This window comes from Cryptomeria japonica, chromosome 6 (genome assembly GCF_030272615.1).
Source record: "Cryptomeria japonica chromosome 6, Sugi_1.0, whole genome shotgun sequence".
Classification (NCBI taxonomy): Eukaryota; Viridiplantae; Streptophyta; class Pinopsida; order Cupressales; family Cupressaceae; genus Cryptomeria; species Cryptomeria japonica.
Window position 1 is genome coordinate 430,080,761 of NC_081410.1, and position 17,171 is coordinate 430,097,931.

General features: G+C 35.9%; 1 protein-coding gene across 1 annotated transcript in view; it reads left to right on the forward strand.

Moving 5' to 3' along the window:
* Positions 1-15,047, forward strand: part of LOC131044149 (carbamoyl-phosphate synthase small chain, chloroplastic) — a 54,419-nt gene extending 39,372 nt beyond the window's left edge. The window contains exons 3-10 of the mRNA XM_057977416.2: positions 12,796-12,884; positions 13,006-13,066; positions 13,279-13,346; positions 13,468-13,596; positions 13,709-13,818; positions 13,918-14,265; positions 14,434-14,599; positions 14,742-15,047. Coding sequence (XP_057833399.1) covers positions 12,796-12,884; positions 13,006-13,066; positions 13,279-13,346; positions 13,468-13,596; positions 13,709-13,818; positions 13,918-14,265; positions 14,434-14,599; positions 14,742-14,800 — 1,030 coding nt within the window. The 3' untranslated portion in view covers positions 14,801-15,047. The remainder of the gene's footprint in view (positions 1-12,795; positions 12,885-13,005; positions 13,067-13,278; positions 13,347-13,467; positions 13,597-13,708; positions 13,819-13,917; positions 14,266-14,433; positions 14,600-14,741) is intronic.
* Positions 15,048-17,171: the final 2,124 nt, after the last annotated feature.

Consider the following 17,171-nt stretch of genomic DNA (forward strand, 5'->3'; position numbering starts at 1 on the left):
TCAATCAACCTTTAGGACGTCAGGATCCAGCAAGATCACCCATACAGGCACTTCCCCTTCAATCAATTGGTGAGGCAGAGAGATTCAGGAGTATGGTCCAGCGTATGAGTACTTGGATGGACAAATCTCATACAGTTGCCGTAGAATTTACAACAAGGATGATGAAGACTATTCATAGGGCTATCCAGGTTCTTGAGATTATCCACAATTTGATGATAATAGTAGCTGCTTTTGCTCATACCAAAGAGGTTATCATTCCTGTCTTGAAGGTAATCAGACAAACATCGAGGAAGGTCTTAGCACAGGAAAAGATTATGGATGGAGGACCTCATAGTTTACTTCAGTGGTCCACCTTACTCCAGATGAAGGAAGTTCTCTTCGAGGACATCAGTACTAGATGCAGTCATGTTGAGGAGGTGATCAACCCGATCCAGGACAGAGTATTTGAGGTACTACGTACCATTCTTGGTAGGAGGATCGAAGTTGAGACAGATGTGGATTTGCAGGAATTGGAGGATAGGATTAAGGTCATCTTTTGCAAGGACGTCAATATCACAGATGAGCAACAGGACCAGATGTTTGCTACCATGCTCCTGATCGAAAAGACTAAGGAACTTGAACTTACATGGGACGCAGCTCTTCTAGATGCATTTGATCAGGTCATCCACTTGGAAGAAAGAATGAAGAATCTTCCCGAGATTCCAATTGCTGAGATCGAAGGAATCGTGTCAAGATTCATTGCATATGCTAAAAAGGAGCATTGGAAAGGGAATAAGATTCTAGATGAGAGGTTGTTATAGATGACATGGCACCTTAATTGCCATTGGTCTATGTCTCCTAGATTTTCGTGCCAAATTTATAATTGGCTATGCATTTAATGTTGTGCAATAAAAGGAGGCTATTTGGAACAAACCCTAATTAGGGTTTAGGTGTCATGATCTTGACCATTGATCTACTTTTGATCTGGACCATTCATTGTAATTGAGGATGCTATTTATACCCTCATTTCATTTTCAGGAGTTGAATGAGAGATAGCTAGAAAATCAGTATTAGAGAGAGATTAGAGTTTAGAAGCAATTTACTTTTGTAGCAAGATTGAGTTTTGAAGAAAGAATTCAAACAATTGTTGTACATGATGACTTTGGAATCAATGAAATATTGAAGTTATGGTGTTTTGTTGCAATTCTCTTGGTTATCTTCATGGTTGTTCAATTTTCTTGAATCATTTCTCTATCAAAGTAGTGTGTTAATTCGAAGGACAAAGTGTTGGACTTGATCTTTGGTAGGATTCGCTTTCCAAACCACTAGCTTCTTGCTGATTGTAGGAACGCCTTGCATGGTCGACTGGAGAATACTCGAATCACTTAACCTTCAATCGTTATTGTATCTTAGATATGTACCTTCATGGTAGTGTCTTTGATCTTTGATGTGTTGAAAAACCATTTGTTACCTTAGAAGATCGCATCAATTTCAATTGAGTTGTTATTTTATGGCAAAATTGAAGTTGGTTGAATCTTGCCAAGTCTTGTCCACATGAAGTCATTCTTAGGGTTAGACTAAATTAGACCTCTTGCAAAACCCTATTCTTTTGTTATTTTTTGAAGCTTGTTTAGTTTAGCAAAATCTTCGGCAACGTAAGGCCCCTTGAGGACACAGCAAATCACAACGACCACTGGTGCTTATCCACACGTAGAGACCCTACCAAAAAGAACATTGGAGTCATCCTAACTGATCCTTCTTGCGAAATCTTCAGCAGTTAGCGACTTTATTCAAGAGAGGATAAGATGCCTTTGGGTATTTTATTCTGTGTATGATTGTGTACAAAATACACGTCAACAGGTTGGACTAGTTAGTTGGGCATTTTGTTGACAAAAACACTTTTTGCAGCACAAATACATTTTGATTCTCTCTGTCCTATTATCTTTAGCATGGTTACTGTGTTCATATAGTTTTCATATATCATGATGCTGTTGTTGAACTTCATATATATTATGATGCTGTGTTGAGGATTCAGATTTATGTTATGATGCTGTGTTGAGGATTTAGATTTATGTGTTGGTGTGAAGCTTCTCTTATTTCAGATTACAGAGTGTGCTGGAGGGTAGTTGTAGCTTCTTTGTTGTATGCATCTCCACTATATAAATATATATATATGTTATTGTGTTCCATGATGTTTGGTTTTCCCTCAAACATATATGAATATCTCTTATTCTTCCTTGGTGAGTAGGATTTCTTGGTTATCTTTCTTAACTTCGGCTCCTTTATCAGAACTTGTTCTTCATAATATAGTCAACTGTCTTGGCAAGAGTAATCAACGTTTCTTCACAACTTGTCGACTTACATTGCCATTTGTTTTGTTAAGGACAAGTATTATAATAATTGTCTATTGTGGTCGAAGACAGTAATTGGATCGAATAACCACTAGTGGATAACCACCTTGATGACAAGTAAACCCTTTTAGCAGCAAGGGAAGTTGAAATGGGTTGCTGATGATGGATGTTTTGAAAAGGTTGCTCGAGAAAAATAACAAGATTGGAAAAGAAATGCAGTGGTATTAATATGTTTCATGCTCTGTAATCATTTGTGCAGTGAAGAAACTGTGATGTATATGGAAAACAAAGGTCTATCTCTGTAAGTGTTTTTTTTTAATATGTTCTAAACAATTCTTAGTGTCAGTGAGACAAAGTGTTTGTATGTCAGTGAGACTCTGTAAATGGTGATATCAGTGAGAGAATATTGTATCTGTCAGTGAGACATTCTATTTAAGCCAGTGAGGCATTTTGAGAGTGGTTTTCCACTCATAAATTTTTGTGTCTTCTATTGTGATCATTGTGTTATTCTTCAGTACTCACTTGGATTTGGAAAGTCACAATCTGAAGTTGATTAACAATTCTGAATTACTTGTAATCTGTATATGTTTGTCTGCTTTGTGTTTTCAAGTGGTAGATGATTTTATATGCCATTTGTCACTGATTCACCCCTCCTTCTCAGTGACAATAGTATTCGTACAATATTATCATGGCCAGGGCCTCCAACGAAAGACTGGCTCAAAGTGATGCCTTGTACAACCCTGGCCACCAAAGAAAGAGATCACCAATTTCTATTGGGAGAAGATTGACCCAACCATTCCCAACAATTTTTTACGTAGAAATAGACTAGTAGTAGATGGGCCACAGTTTCGTCGATGCATTCACAAAGAGGGCTTTGAAAGGGCCCCATGAAGCCAAGTTTAATTAATCTATCCCCAGTTAGAATTGTGTAGTGTAATGCAAATGAGACGAAAGTGTCTGCCTTGGGGAGAAAATTGGAATCCTAACATAGGTCAGTTGGCCACTGGTGTAGTTGATGCTCTACAATTTGTACCTCATTCAACTTTCACAGAGTATTTTTGGATTTGGCCCCACACCAAGTGATTTCATTGTACATATGCAATAAGAATACATTCTTTCTTGAGAGCTCCTTGGTAAGTATTTCCTTGGACGCCTAAGGTAAGCAATAAAAAATATTCCACTCGAACGTGGGTCCTTTGAGGTCGTTTAGTGGTATAATATAGTCCCGAAAATTGTCCCTATATTTCTCAATCATAATCTCTTTGTAACCACGGAGTTCAGGGATGTTGTCAAGGGGACAATGCTGTTCAATGAATCATTCCCAAATCATGTCAATTTTTTATTGTTTAACTTCCATGAGAGATGTTCAGTAATTATATGGTGGCATTTCGTCATAAAATTTTAAAGGTGAGATCCACATGGGGAGGTTGCAATGTTTAGTAATTGTGAAGGGTCGTCATCATCAAGAGACTTATTTTGTAGCATTTTGCACCATAAGGCATTTGGATTCTCATATTCTCCTAGGGCTTGGTTTTGAAGTTAAATGTCCTTGATGCCAACACTCTCAACGCTTTTATTTTGTTTGACTTTATGGCAAGCGATGAGGGGGATTCATTTTATTCATTCGTACCCTCCCATAGAAATCTACATTTAATTTCCATGAATTCCTTTTCAGATTTGTTTGTGAGCTCCAAGCATGAGAGGAGGTAAATGGGGATTGCCACTAGAAGAACCTTGATCATCATCATTCTCCTTAACAAAGTGAGCCAACGCCCCTTCTAGGAGTTTGTTTTCTTCTTGCATTTGGCAATTGTGTTCGCCCATAGTGCAGTTCACATTGATCCTTGGAGTAATGGGATTCCCAAGTAGGGGCATGGTAATGACTCGATGCAAAATCCAAGCAAAGTGGTGATTTGTCTTTGCATTGACCATTTGGTATTGAAGGAATAATTTTTTATTTTCTCCTAGTTGACAGTTTGGCCAGAGTGTTGCATGTAATTTTCCAAAGCGTTTTTTATTGCATTGGCCTCTTCCATGGTTGCACTATCGTATAGTAGTGTGTCATCTACGAACATTTGATGCAAGATGGTAGGAATGTTTCTAGCAGTAGAGATGTCTCTCCAATTCCACGCCCTTTTCTTTTGAGCAATACCCCGACTCAAAGCCTCGGCCTTTAATACAAACTAGAATAGTGACAAGGGATCCCCTTGTTGAAGCCCCTTCATTGCCTCAAGAAAACCACTAGGAGCATCATTCACAATGACAAAAAATCAAGGAGGGGAAATGCAAGAGAAGACTCAATTGAACCAACCACTTTGAGTTGAAACCAAATTTCTCCATGACTTTTGAATCATACCTTTTTGGTTTTGCTTCATGATGCAATGAATTGTTTTGTGTGCAATGATTCCATCTATGACATTTCTTCTTGGTACGAACCAGCTTTGTTCTTGGGATATGATGGTTGAGAGAAGAGGCTTCAATTTGTTGACAATTATCTTTGTTATGATATTGTAAATAGTATTGCATAACAATAACAGCTGGTAGTCTACAAAGAATGTGCATGCTTATTGGGGGTGAGTGTGATGTTTGTAAGTCCTAGCAAAATCGTAAAATGAGGTTGGGAAATTGTTTGGGCATAGAGTTTTATCCAAATTAAGCTGATATACAATACTTTTGACCTCTGCCAAGGTGAGAGGAGTAGTTAGAAGGTGGTTATCATTTGGGTTGATGATTGATGGAATGCAGTCAAGGGACTCCTCAAGGGTGAGATTGGTGATGCCTTTACCCCCCAAGAGGAGGCAAAAATGATTTATTGCTTCTTTAATATTTGTTGAAGAGGACAAAAAGTGTTCATTAGGGGCATTGATGCTAGATATTCTATTTATGCTTCTTTTTAACTTCATCATATTGTGGAAAAATTGTGTTCATGTCACCTTCAGTCAACCATTTGGCTTCCGGAATATCTTGTCTCTTGCCAAAATTTCATAGTGTTCATTAAATGGCTCTTTTTCCTTTATATACTCATTTTGAAACATTCACTAGTTATTTCCTTCTCATTTAGGAGTCACAAATTCTTTATTCAAACCTTTAGCCTTTTCCTTAATGTGTTGGAGCTTTTTGTGGAAGACAAACATTCTAGAGCCTTTGGTATCTTGTGCCTTTGACCACCATGATTTGATAAGTCTTTGATCTCGGGACATAAAAGCCACATCTTTTCAAAACAGAATTGGTACTTTGGAGGGGGATGGTCTTCAGAAGAAATCAAAGAGATAGAAGTGGTTAGAGTTCGATATGGGCAAGATATGGGATTGTATGAGGGTCAACGAGTTTAATTAGTTGTGAGAGAATAGGAAACGATCTAGCCTCATAGCAACGTTTGTAAAACTAAACCTCCTGTTTTTCCATGTGGTGTTGCCGTTGTTCGGGGCGATGTTAGATAAATTGGTTTCCAGAACAAAAAGTTGTGAAATCTTTCTACGCTTGAGAAATTCCATCTAGATCGCAATGTTTTTATGATAGGTTGTGTTGAAGTCCCCATCGATAGTATATTTTCTCTCTTTTGAGGTTTAGCATTTCCACTTTGGGTTTGTTCCAAACAATCATTTTTTCATCTGTTTTAATGGGGCCTTAAACATTGAAGAGTGATGCGTTTAGGCTTTCATAGAAAATCCAAGCCATTGGAGGCCTTGTTGGCCTTAATGAATCGACCAAACCAACCTTTGCACTTTCTTGTAAAGAGATTGGTTTCCTCAAAATTTAGTGTTGTCTAATGTAGCAGAACTAAGTTGACCAAAGAGTTTTCAATTTTGTGTTTGGTCAAGCATCATTTTTCAGGGGCAAATAGGCCCGTAACATTCATGTTAGGATCTTCATTTCTCCCAAATGTAGGGGAGACCTCCCTTGGACATCCCTTGGACCTCAAAAGATAAGTTTTAATTGATGTTTGATTGTTGTTGTATACCTCTTCCTCTCTTTTTTGTTTGATCCTTTTTTTATCACTCTTGGAATCTGCTAGATTGATGCTGATGTTGAGTAACTTGAATGTGGATTTGCTGATTCTTCTAGGGTCAATAGTGTGATTGTATCCACCCTGTCTTCATCCTTCGATTTAGGATCTTCGTTACCATTTTGTTTGCTGGTTTCACCTTTCTCAACATTTGGAATTATGGCCATTTGTTGGGGTGAAACTACATTGGGGGACTTCAAAGGGCTCTCTGGCTTTGTGTTATCTGAATTATTCTTGATGCTTTGCTTGTTTGTGTCTTTTGGGATCTATTGTTTTTTAATCACTTCAAGGAAATGATGGCAAGATTCTTCAAAATGAGCCCGATTTTTGCATTTTGAGCAAAAATATTTTGGGAGTTCTTTATCAATCTCCTGGATCCATGTGCTAGCAGAAGTGAGCAGCTTGATTGTGGTTGAAATTTCTTTAATTAGTCACTAGAGAGAAATGATGGCAAGAGTCTTCAAAATGAGCTTGATTTTTGCATTTTAAGCAAAAAAATTTGGGGAGTTCTTTAGCTATCTCTTGGATCCATGTGCTAGCAGAAGTGAGCAGCTTGATGGTGGTCGGAATTTCTTTAATCACAATTAGTTTAATTCGAATGAAAATTGGGGTTTCCCTATTCTGCAAATCAACTTCTAGGCATTTTCCAATACAATATGTGATCTTCAATAGATATTCACTCGACCAATTTTCAAAGGGTAAATTGTACAATCTAATCCAAATTGGTCTCTCCATTGGGGAAGTATCTCAAGGTTTGAAATTAGGCACCCACCTCCATAGGTAGAGGTGTGAATTGATAAACTTTCATGAATTGTTCATCAAAATACTCTCCCTTTCTTTGTGAGACTCAAAGACAGCTATAAAGAAACCCTTGGGGAGGAAGTTTGCTACCAGATCATACTTCCAGTGTGATTGATTGCATTCCTTGCGAATTTTGCACCCATGAATTTATCGATTAAAGTGGTATTCGCCAACATGACATCTTTGTCAATGATAGAGGATACATCAATTATGCATCCATTGCCGTGTTTGAATCGTCCATCCTTGTCCGCACTTGCTTTTTTTTTTCAAACTCTGCTTTGCTTTGCCCTTCGTTTGCGGACCTCCATGTGCCATTTTTAATTAGGGTAACTATTATTTAACAATTATAAAGGAGTTCCTTTTTAATTTATTGTTATTGTGTCTAACTATATGTAATTTCATTTTTAAGTTCAACTTTTTCCTTTTGTTATTGATTTTTTCCTATAAAACAGTTTAATGACAATTGTTATTAAACTGTACTATAAGCTATTAACTTCATTATAAGGTTTTTTTTCTTATATGCATGGATGACAATCGCTATGGGCACTGCTATATTTTCATTTTTTAATCTCTTTTTTTTTCCTCATTTATTACTATTTTTTTCTTTTTAATTTATTGTTGTTAAATGTTATGTCTCGCTGTTTTAATTTTTTTTTTCATTTTTATTATTAATTTTTTGGTAACAACACTGCCAATTTTCTAATTAAAAGGACAACTTGACAATGCCAATATAAGAGTTTCTCGCTAATAAGGAATCTGATTTGAATCTTCAATTTTCATTCAATGTTCTGTTAAAATGTTCTTGAAGCTTTGACATTTCAAACAAAGTATTACAACATGAAATGATAACACAACTGAACCAACATCCAAAGCATCAAAATACCTCATATGGGCAACATTACATAGCTGTTCAGACTTGCTACAGTAGATTCAAAAGGTGAACAGTCAGCCGCAAATGCAAAGATGACATTCCACAAGCCTCCTATTGAAGTGATAAGGCCAATGAGCTTCCTCCTATGCAATCCAACTCTCCTAACATTTCCAGACCATCAAACTAGCTTATTCCAGCAAGATTAAACCACTCTGATGACAGCAAATCTGAGTCGGAACATCTGCAGCCGGAAGTTTGGGGTGCTGGTCATGTTGGGTGATAAGCCAAAAATATTCAGGTCTTCACCTTAGACACCAATATCCAACAACAACACTTAGCAATCATTTCCCACAGGATTGAGCACCAAACTTGGAGGAAAAAGTAGCCACAAATCCATCAATACACCCCGGTACCGATTTCAATGAAACCTCATACTGGTACGACCTGTTGGAAAGGGCAATTTGCTCTAGAAAATAATTATCAGCAAAAATCCACCACAAAACACCTTGCAAGGGTTTGTCTAGCCTTGAGAATTCATTTGGTGCAATATCCAGATTCATGAAATCAACCCACCAACTCCAGCATGCAAAATGGAGGTCACAGCCAGCCTTGGGGGGGTGTACGGCCAGCACTAAATCACTTGGAATCTACTCAAAACAACTCCTAAAATCACCAAGAACAATCGCCAACATCTATAGAGAATTTGCAAATCAATTCACCTTGAAGATCTTCATTTTGTGAAACTCCGGGATCAACTCCTGGAAGAACTCCTTTGTCAATTTTGATAGCGCCTCAGTATGTTTGCAAATTCAGAGCTAGAAGAATGAGAGCCAAAATCCCTGTAATTGAGTTGTAGGGAATTAGGGCAATTTGAATTTTAAAATTATATTAATTTCCCTCAAAAAAGCCTTTTTAACATTTTAAAACAATTTAAGTCCCCATTTCCCATTTCCTTAGGCAACCAACTTGGGGACATAACATCACTTTATAATATTTGTACACTAAAGTGAATAGTAAAACATTATAACTTCAGTGCAAATATTTAAATAATTCCAACCACATTGCAGAAAGTCCTGCCAGGGCACCATAAACTGAAACCGAACATGCTGAGACATAATTGATGCTAAAGAATGATGCTCAGTGCTGAAACACTTACTAAAAATAGCATTTCCCTCCAAGAACTGTGGAGAACAACACAAAAGGCCAAAAACGCTACAAAGAGCATCATCGCAATCTTGAAAGCCAACTGAATTCCAAACCATCACTAGATGCGAAGAAAACCTGAAACTGAGCTCTCTAAGAACATTGGAACTCTCCTAGCTCACTTGGAAACTTTTGGAAAATCCTGAAAACTGGCCAACGCTCACAGAAATGGCATAAAAATGGTGACATTACATTTTTTCTTATAAGAAGGTTTAATAACAGTTTGTAATGTCCCCTACTAGATTTAGGCCTATTCTAACCATAATCAATCCATCTCAACCTACTTATGACATAAACTAAGTTGATTAGAAGACAAAACTATGAATCAAGTCAATAATATTCCATAGTTCCAATAAATTAATCAATTATTAATGAGTAAATAGTTCGTCTATTATACTAGATAATCAATCTATCATTCATAATTCTAGGTCTCATTCCCCAACCTCTTAAATACTGGCAGTCTTAACAGAAAAACATACTTTTCTTTCTATTATTAACTTATGAATTCTTCCTGATATATATTTCAATATTAGTTTGTCGGATCAAACAATATTGTTTTATATTTATATATGTACTTGTATATATTGTATATTATATTTTTACATTATATATATATATACATACTCAGATATTAACATTATACGTATTACTGTAGAGCAGTTCTCACAAGTACTATAATAATCATAATTATTATTTTGTTATTAATATTTGTATTATTATCAAATTCTTATTATTAGTGTTATTATTAAATCCTGTATGTGAGCCAGTGGCTTCAAACACAGCCACATATTAAGTACGTCCCATGCATATCAGCAAGAACAAAGATGTTACTGCCTGTAACATAATAACAGTTATGATCTGATCTGATCCATCGTCTGACCTCCTTTAATGAGTACAGACTATACGATAATCCCCCATCTATAAGATGGTTGCGGATAACACCCCCTTAAAGTGGCCGATGTCTCTTTCCTTTTATATATCATGAGGAGATGCGAGAGTAAACGGGTGCACCCCTTTATTATAGTTAACATTGAAGTACTTCTAAACAAGTCATACTTATTTCTTTTGGCAACGGTTTTGACTTACAATACTTAAATCTCTAATTAATCAGTAGTTTATATTAACCCTTTGGCAGAACGATATTGTTTTTGGATGTATATCGTATATTAATCATTTAAGTAATCGTTGTTCTGAGTATCATCATTCCCTCTATTTATGGCTGACGATATATCTTAATCGCTGAATTGAATCGAGTACTGGCCAAACCGCTGCTATTATCCTCACTAATTAATTATCAGGCAATTTGATATTGATGTGGCTACCTCTTGAAGAAACTTGATCGTACCTTTTTGCTAGGCAACTAATGTGTCATCAATCATTGTTAATTTAGATCGCTGCTTAGTTTTCATTAATCACTGTGTAAACCTTCAATAGCTGCTTAGGATATGCTTGTTTCAATATTCTTCATTTGATTTTGAATATATATATATATATATATATTTTTATATTTTAATTTATTATTAAATTATGTTTCGAAGTGGGGGCATCACACAGTTTGTATTAAACTGTGCTATATAATACTAACTTCATTAAAGGTTTTTGTTCTTATATGCATGGATGACAATTGCTATAGACATGGCGCCTGATTGCAGGATATTATGGATGGCTATGAAACAACTGTTCTTTTGATTTTGTTCAGCAGCCTTTTGTGAAGCATTGCAGATTCTTCCATTGTCAACCACTATGTTCAGAACTTCAGTGTGTCAAACCAACCATGAAATCTGCTAAATAGTGAGCTGCAAATTGTGCTTTAAATACCCATGGGATCTGCAATCATCTTTCCACCACATTATTCCTTTGCTTGCAACTGTCTAGAAGATTTATTGTCAGGGTGAAGTGATTAAATTCTCTAGCTTCGTAATCAACTTGATACAGAAAATGGAAATATTGAACATTTTTTCCATTTAAATGATGGATTGAAGGCTTGTCAAATAACTTTTATGACTCGTATGTTTTGTAAGCCATCTTAATCCTAAGTACAATCTTTTTCAAAAGCTAATTTCTAGATGGGAAAAAATTACATTGATAAACATTGGACAAGGATTACATAAATACCACACGGTCTGTCTTGCATGCCTTCAAACTGAGTGTTTTTAGATGGATAACTTTATAAAAGCACTTCCTATTAGTTGGGTTAGCTGGGACGGACATACATGATGATTGAGTATGTATTCAATGTGGCGAACAAGAGGGTTTTAATTTTGCTTTTTGGGATGATACGATGGCTTCTAAGCATCTCTTTTTTCCCTATTTAGTGGATAATCAGGCTTTCTACTCTTTTATTTTGGATGATGAGATACAAGGTTACCTTACAATTTAAATGGTTGCCAAAGTACTTAGGTTATTATTTCCTTCTGGATGATTTAGGGCACTCAAGTTTGTGCCAAGTTGTAATATCCTGTGGCAGTTGACTACAGGGCTTAATAGATGTTAGCTCCTTTCCTTTGGCATGGAGAGACATCTCTATAATGGTCCATTCTTGATGTACATTTGCTCACTAATGTAATGTATTTCTCAGCTTCTGGTAATGAAAGTCTGCTCGAAGTCAGGCACAGTTTGTCCATATCTAACAAATTAAGATCGGTTTATGGTGAATTTATGTTTTTCCACATGAATGTATGTCAAAGAATATTAGGTTTGGATTAGTGCTACATGCATGCATACTTTTATAGAGAGTTTCGTCAATATCCATGATGCAAGAATCATAAAGCAAAGTGTGAAACAAGAATTGTCTACAATATCATTGATGTGAGAAACATGCACAAACTTTTTTGTTTTAGTTGTAGATGCGTAAAAATGAATAAATTCCAAGAAATATCACACTACTATTTAAAGAGAAATTGGACAGTAGCATTGCTATCTGATTACTAGAAGAAGGTTTCCTTTCATTTTTTTTTTCAATTTATAGGATTGGGATGGGGCATGGCTTGGAAGACATCTGTTTGTGTTCTTTTGAGTCTTTGACATTTGTGAATGCATTTCTTTATGACTACACGAAGTCTACTCTGTATTATAACTATAGTGTATATAACCATTCCCATGGGGCGTTGCATGTGTGATACACAATATTTCATAACTTCGGCATGTTAGAATCAACATGTATAATATGGTATTCAGACTGGAAGTTTCTTGTTATGCTTAGCACTTTAGCATTTACAACTGAGTTATGAGGGCCAGTTTCTTTGCTGTTCAGAACTTACTCAAGGAGGATCGTTGTAACTACAAAGAAAATGATTATAGGCATTTAACATACATACTCATTTGAGAATTTCAATTGTCCATGGACTTTAATTCCAAGGACAAATTTATTATCTGTTAAACATTTTAAATGATTGTTGTCTTGTTTGTCAGTATTTTGAAACACTAATTAGGTATTTGTTGATTGGGAATTACCATGCAGAAGTCAAGCGGTCTTGTGAAGATGTGCTAGCTTTAGCATATGTACCATTTTAACTTGTCTTTTTATTTCGGAATCTTATATTTGTTTGATTAAATGAAAATTTACATGATTTTTGCAATTGCAGATATCAAGAGATACTCACAGATCCAAGCTATGCTGGGCAGTTTGTGCTGATGACTAATCCACATATTGGCAACACAGGTGTCAATGTAGGTATGTTAGCTATCTTACACAAAGCCTTGCACCATGTTTATATGATGATCATAAATCAGGAATTCACAACGTGAACTTGTGTAGTTATATTATTTTGTTCAAATGATTGTCTGAAATGCAGATGATGAAGAATCACAGGAATGTTTTCTAGCTGGATTGGTGATTCGTAACCTGAGCAATTGGTAAGCAATATTGCATGAACTTGTAATTGACGTACATTCAAGAAACAAATGACAAATACATCTTATCCCAACATGAAGAATTGTTGTGTTTATTATTACATATAATGTTTATCTAATCTTTTGGTTTTCTTCATCATACCTGAAATTTAATAAAATTTGTGCATCAGACATTTTCTGATATATATTATACAATCCCTACATGTGTATTTCAGTGTCTCAAACTGGAGATCAACAGAATCCCTGCCAGAGTATTTAAAAAAGAGGAATGTTATGGGCATATGTATGTTACTGCAGGCTTTTACTGTTCTGAATTTTCAGAGGTTCTCTTTTAACAGTTATATGCCACAATGGGCCAATATGGCCCATCCTATTTCATTTTTTAATTAATTCTGGTTTATTAGATGACGTGGACACTCGTGCAATCACTCGGAGATTAAGGGAAGTGGGAAGTCTTATAGGAGTTCTGAGCACCGATTCTTCAAAATCTGATGATGAACTTTTGATTATGGCTCGCCAATGGGACATTATAGGTATGAGAAGAAAAGTATTTTTGTACTTTAATGTTTTATACATATTTTCTATGCTATTGGGGGTAGAATTTATTAGTTCTTATCTCTTGAACTCAAATGCTATGCTGTGCAGGCAAGGATTTGATTCAAGATGTTACATGTACACAGCCATATGAATGGAAAGATACAACAGGTGAAGAATGGGATTTTAACACAGATGGAAAGGTTTCTGACAAATTGCATGTGAGTTGTTACAAATTAAAATTGGAACTTCAACATAATTATTCCATATTTACTCTTCCTTATCTTGTGCCTCGATGGTATGTTTGTCCTTCTTACCAGGTTGTTGCATATGACTTTGGGATAAAACATAATATCCTTAGGCGGTTAGCTTCATATGGTTGCAAGATCACTGTTGTGCCTTGCAAATGGCCATCTTCGGAAGTTCTGAAGCTGAAGCCTGATGGTGTATTGTTCAGCAATGGGCCAGGTGACCCTTCTGCAGTACCTTATGCTGTAGAAAATGTTAAAATTGTGCTTGGTAAAGTTCCAGTGTTTGGAATTTGCATGGGACACCAACTCCTTGGCCAAGCATTAGGCGGTAAAACTTTCAAGATGAAATTTGGCCATCATGGAGGCAATCATCCTGTGCGCGATCTGCGGAGTGGAAGTGTTGTTATTAGTGCTCAAGTAACTCTTTAACACCTCAATCACTGGCTTATATGAAGAAAATACTTTTTTCATCTATAAAATAAACTGGTCAATTCTTTCACTTCTGGTATATGAAATGTAAATTCTTACTTAGTATAAATACGTTACCCACCTATAGTGGCTTACAGAATATCATTGTTCTGGCAGAATCACAACTATGCAGTTGATCCTGCTACACTTCCAGAAGGCGTAGAAGTGACACACATTAACCTAAATGATGGAACTTGCGCTGGTCTAGCGTTCCCTGCATTGAAAGCAATGTCTCTCCAGTACCACCCGGAATCATCTCCTGGTCCTCATGACTCTGATCCTTGTAAGAGATGTTTTCATTATCCTATAAATATCAATATGGTTTATATATTGTTAGCTTATCTGACAAGGGTTAATAAAAAACCAGTTTTATTTTGTTTGATGCCTTTATGTAGTTGAAGCTAATTCTTTGTATGTTTTTACAGCATTTTTCGAGTTTGTACAGTTGATGCAGGAAAACAAGAAAACACCTGTGATTAGTTAATGACTTTGGTTCATGATTTTTGCATGAACGACCTATATATTTCTAATAATGTAATCGTTGACATTTATATTTCAAAATACAGATGAATCCTGATTGCAAAGGCATCTGTTATGAAATTGAAGTTCAAAGGGGAAATGAGCGGAAAAAAATAATTTCCTCTGTACCTCAAGAATGATTGAAGGAAGACTTTGTGTTGCAAGTATGCTTAACCTGTCTTAAAATATGATGTGTTTGGGTTGGCTGTAAATTGTGTTTTTATTTTGATGGATTTTGCCTAATTAGTCACAAGATTGCAAACGTGACGTGATTGTGTACCCTGACTCTGTATGATGGACTGATATACACATCTTATTTTGGGTTGATTTGAGTCGGTTTACACACTGTTGGCTGTTTTGCATTTGAATCAGTTTAATAGCAGTGAACTACTATTCCTACATGTTTATTTCTACTGTTTTTTACCCCTGGCCAAGATTTATTTCACTTGCATATGACAATTTACGATTTTCCATTGGGATTGCACAGTATCTAAGCTAACTGTTGTTCTGCTTTGCATCCTTTATCTGAGGATTATACCGATTCAGTTGTAATACTTACTTGGATATCGACAGAAACACTTCTTTTCCCAGCAGCAGAGCTATGGTCTAAACCTAAATAATTTTGTGGTGTCGATCCCAGTGGGTTTTTCCTTATGTTTCTTTTTTAACTTCTTGTTCCAAATCGCAAACTCTTCAAGTGCGCACTTTATTTGTTCGTCATCATTGGTTAACTAGTCCCGTCACAATGCTTCTTTGAATTAGCGAATCCCATTAGTTGATGACTATCCCATTCATCATTGGTGCACTACTGGTATGTCCATGCCTTCCTAGGTGTGGTGCCATGTTGGTATGTCAGTGGTCAGAGATTATTCGTAGAGTCTTCGCATCGGCATGTGCCTTTCAAAATAAGATATTCACTTGACGATATGTGACGGCCTTATACAAGCTTCTCAAAATAAAATATTCACTTTATGTGATGGCCCTATACAAGTTTCACACGAAACCTCCAACTTGTCAATGTGATCTGTAAAATAACCATCTGTCAAGGGTACAAGTATTTTGGGAACGAGCACTTCTATCGGTCCATCTATAGTTGTGACCTACAACTATGCAAATTGCGATTTTTAGGGAATGTTAGGTGGCCATTTTCTATTAAATTGCAGAGTTCCTTACATCATCAAGAGCTACACACCACCAACTTATTTCGAGCTAATGTGCAATACGACAAGTGATCATGTATTCAGAAGACAATTGATGGTCTTGGTTGTTTTTTATTTTTATTTTTCCAAAGAGGATAATTAGAATGGGATATGTACAATTAAGAAAGTAAAGAAAGTATAGTACCAGCGTGCAAACTATCTACGTTACTTGGATTATTCAATAATTCCTAAACATGCAATTCAATTTAACATTTTTTTTTTAGGAATTCATGTAAATTTGTAAATATACAAGCACTAAAATCCAATGGAAGACATTAAATATCTAGAGCTTGTGAAAACATTGTTGCTATCATTCAAATAGGGTATCTCAATACTCTTAATGTTGCAAAGCTAATTATAATTGATTAAGTTGTATATATCCATCTTGTGCATTTATTTGTCGTTATCCTTTATTAAGTGACCTTATCCTTTACTATAAGGATAGAATTGAGGCTTGACTAGGTGGGTTATCATCTTTGAAGGGGTTGCGGGTTGTCTTCTTCACTTACAAATGAAAGTATTTTGTATTACTCTCTTGTAATTAGAAACAATGGTAAAGCCCTAATTCAACATTCTTTTTGTTAAAAATGTCTTCGAAATTATCACATAGGACAGCCACTTAGGACCTAATTGAAATGCCAAAAGGAAAGAAGCCATCAAGAAATGGGTTATTAATGGACCATCTAGAATATGCACTTGATTATATGAAGAAAACAAAAATTCCCAATAAAGGGTGGGATTTATTAGAATATTGCTTCAACAAATCTTTTTAAATCTAACCATTTGATTAATCCATGGAGGTTTGACCTAGCCAAAAAAATAGTGTCTAATCGTTTCTTGAATGAAAGCCTATTTGGTTACTTGTGTAAGTTATATGATCCAAATTTTAGAGAGGTTAAGGGCATTGGCGAAAGATTTGTTTTCATAGTTAGTAAGGAGCTGATTAGAACCACGTTCAATTCAAATCTAGAGGCAAATCATAAAATAAACCTCACAGAGTTGTCCTTAGAATATTATAGGAAAAACACAACTATAGGGTGAAATGGCTTCCTAATCATAGGTGAAGAGCATATAATAAGGCTACTAGAGCCTATTCCACTTCCTAATCATAGGTGAAGAGCATATAACAAGGCTACT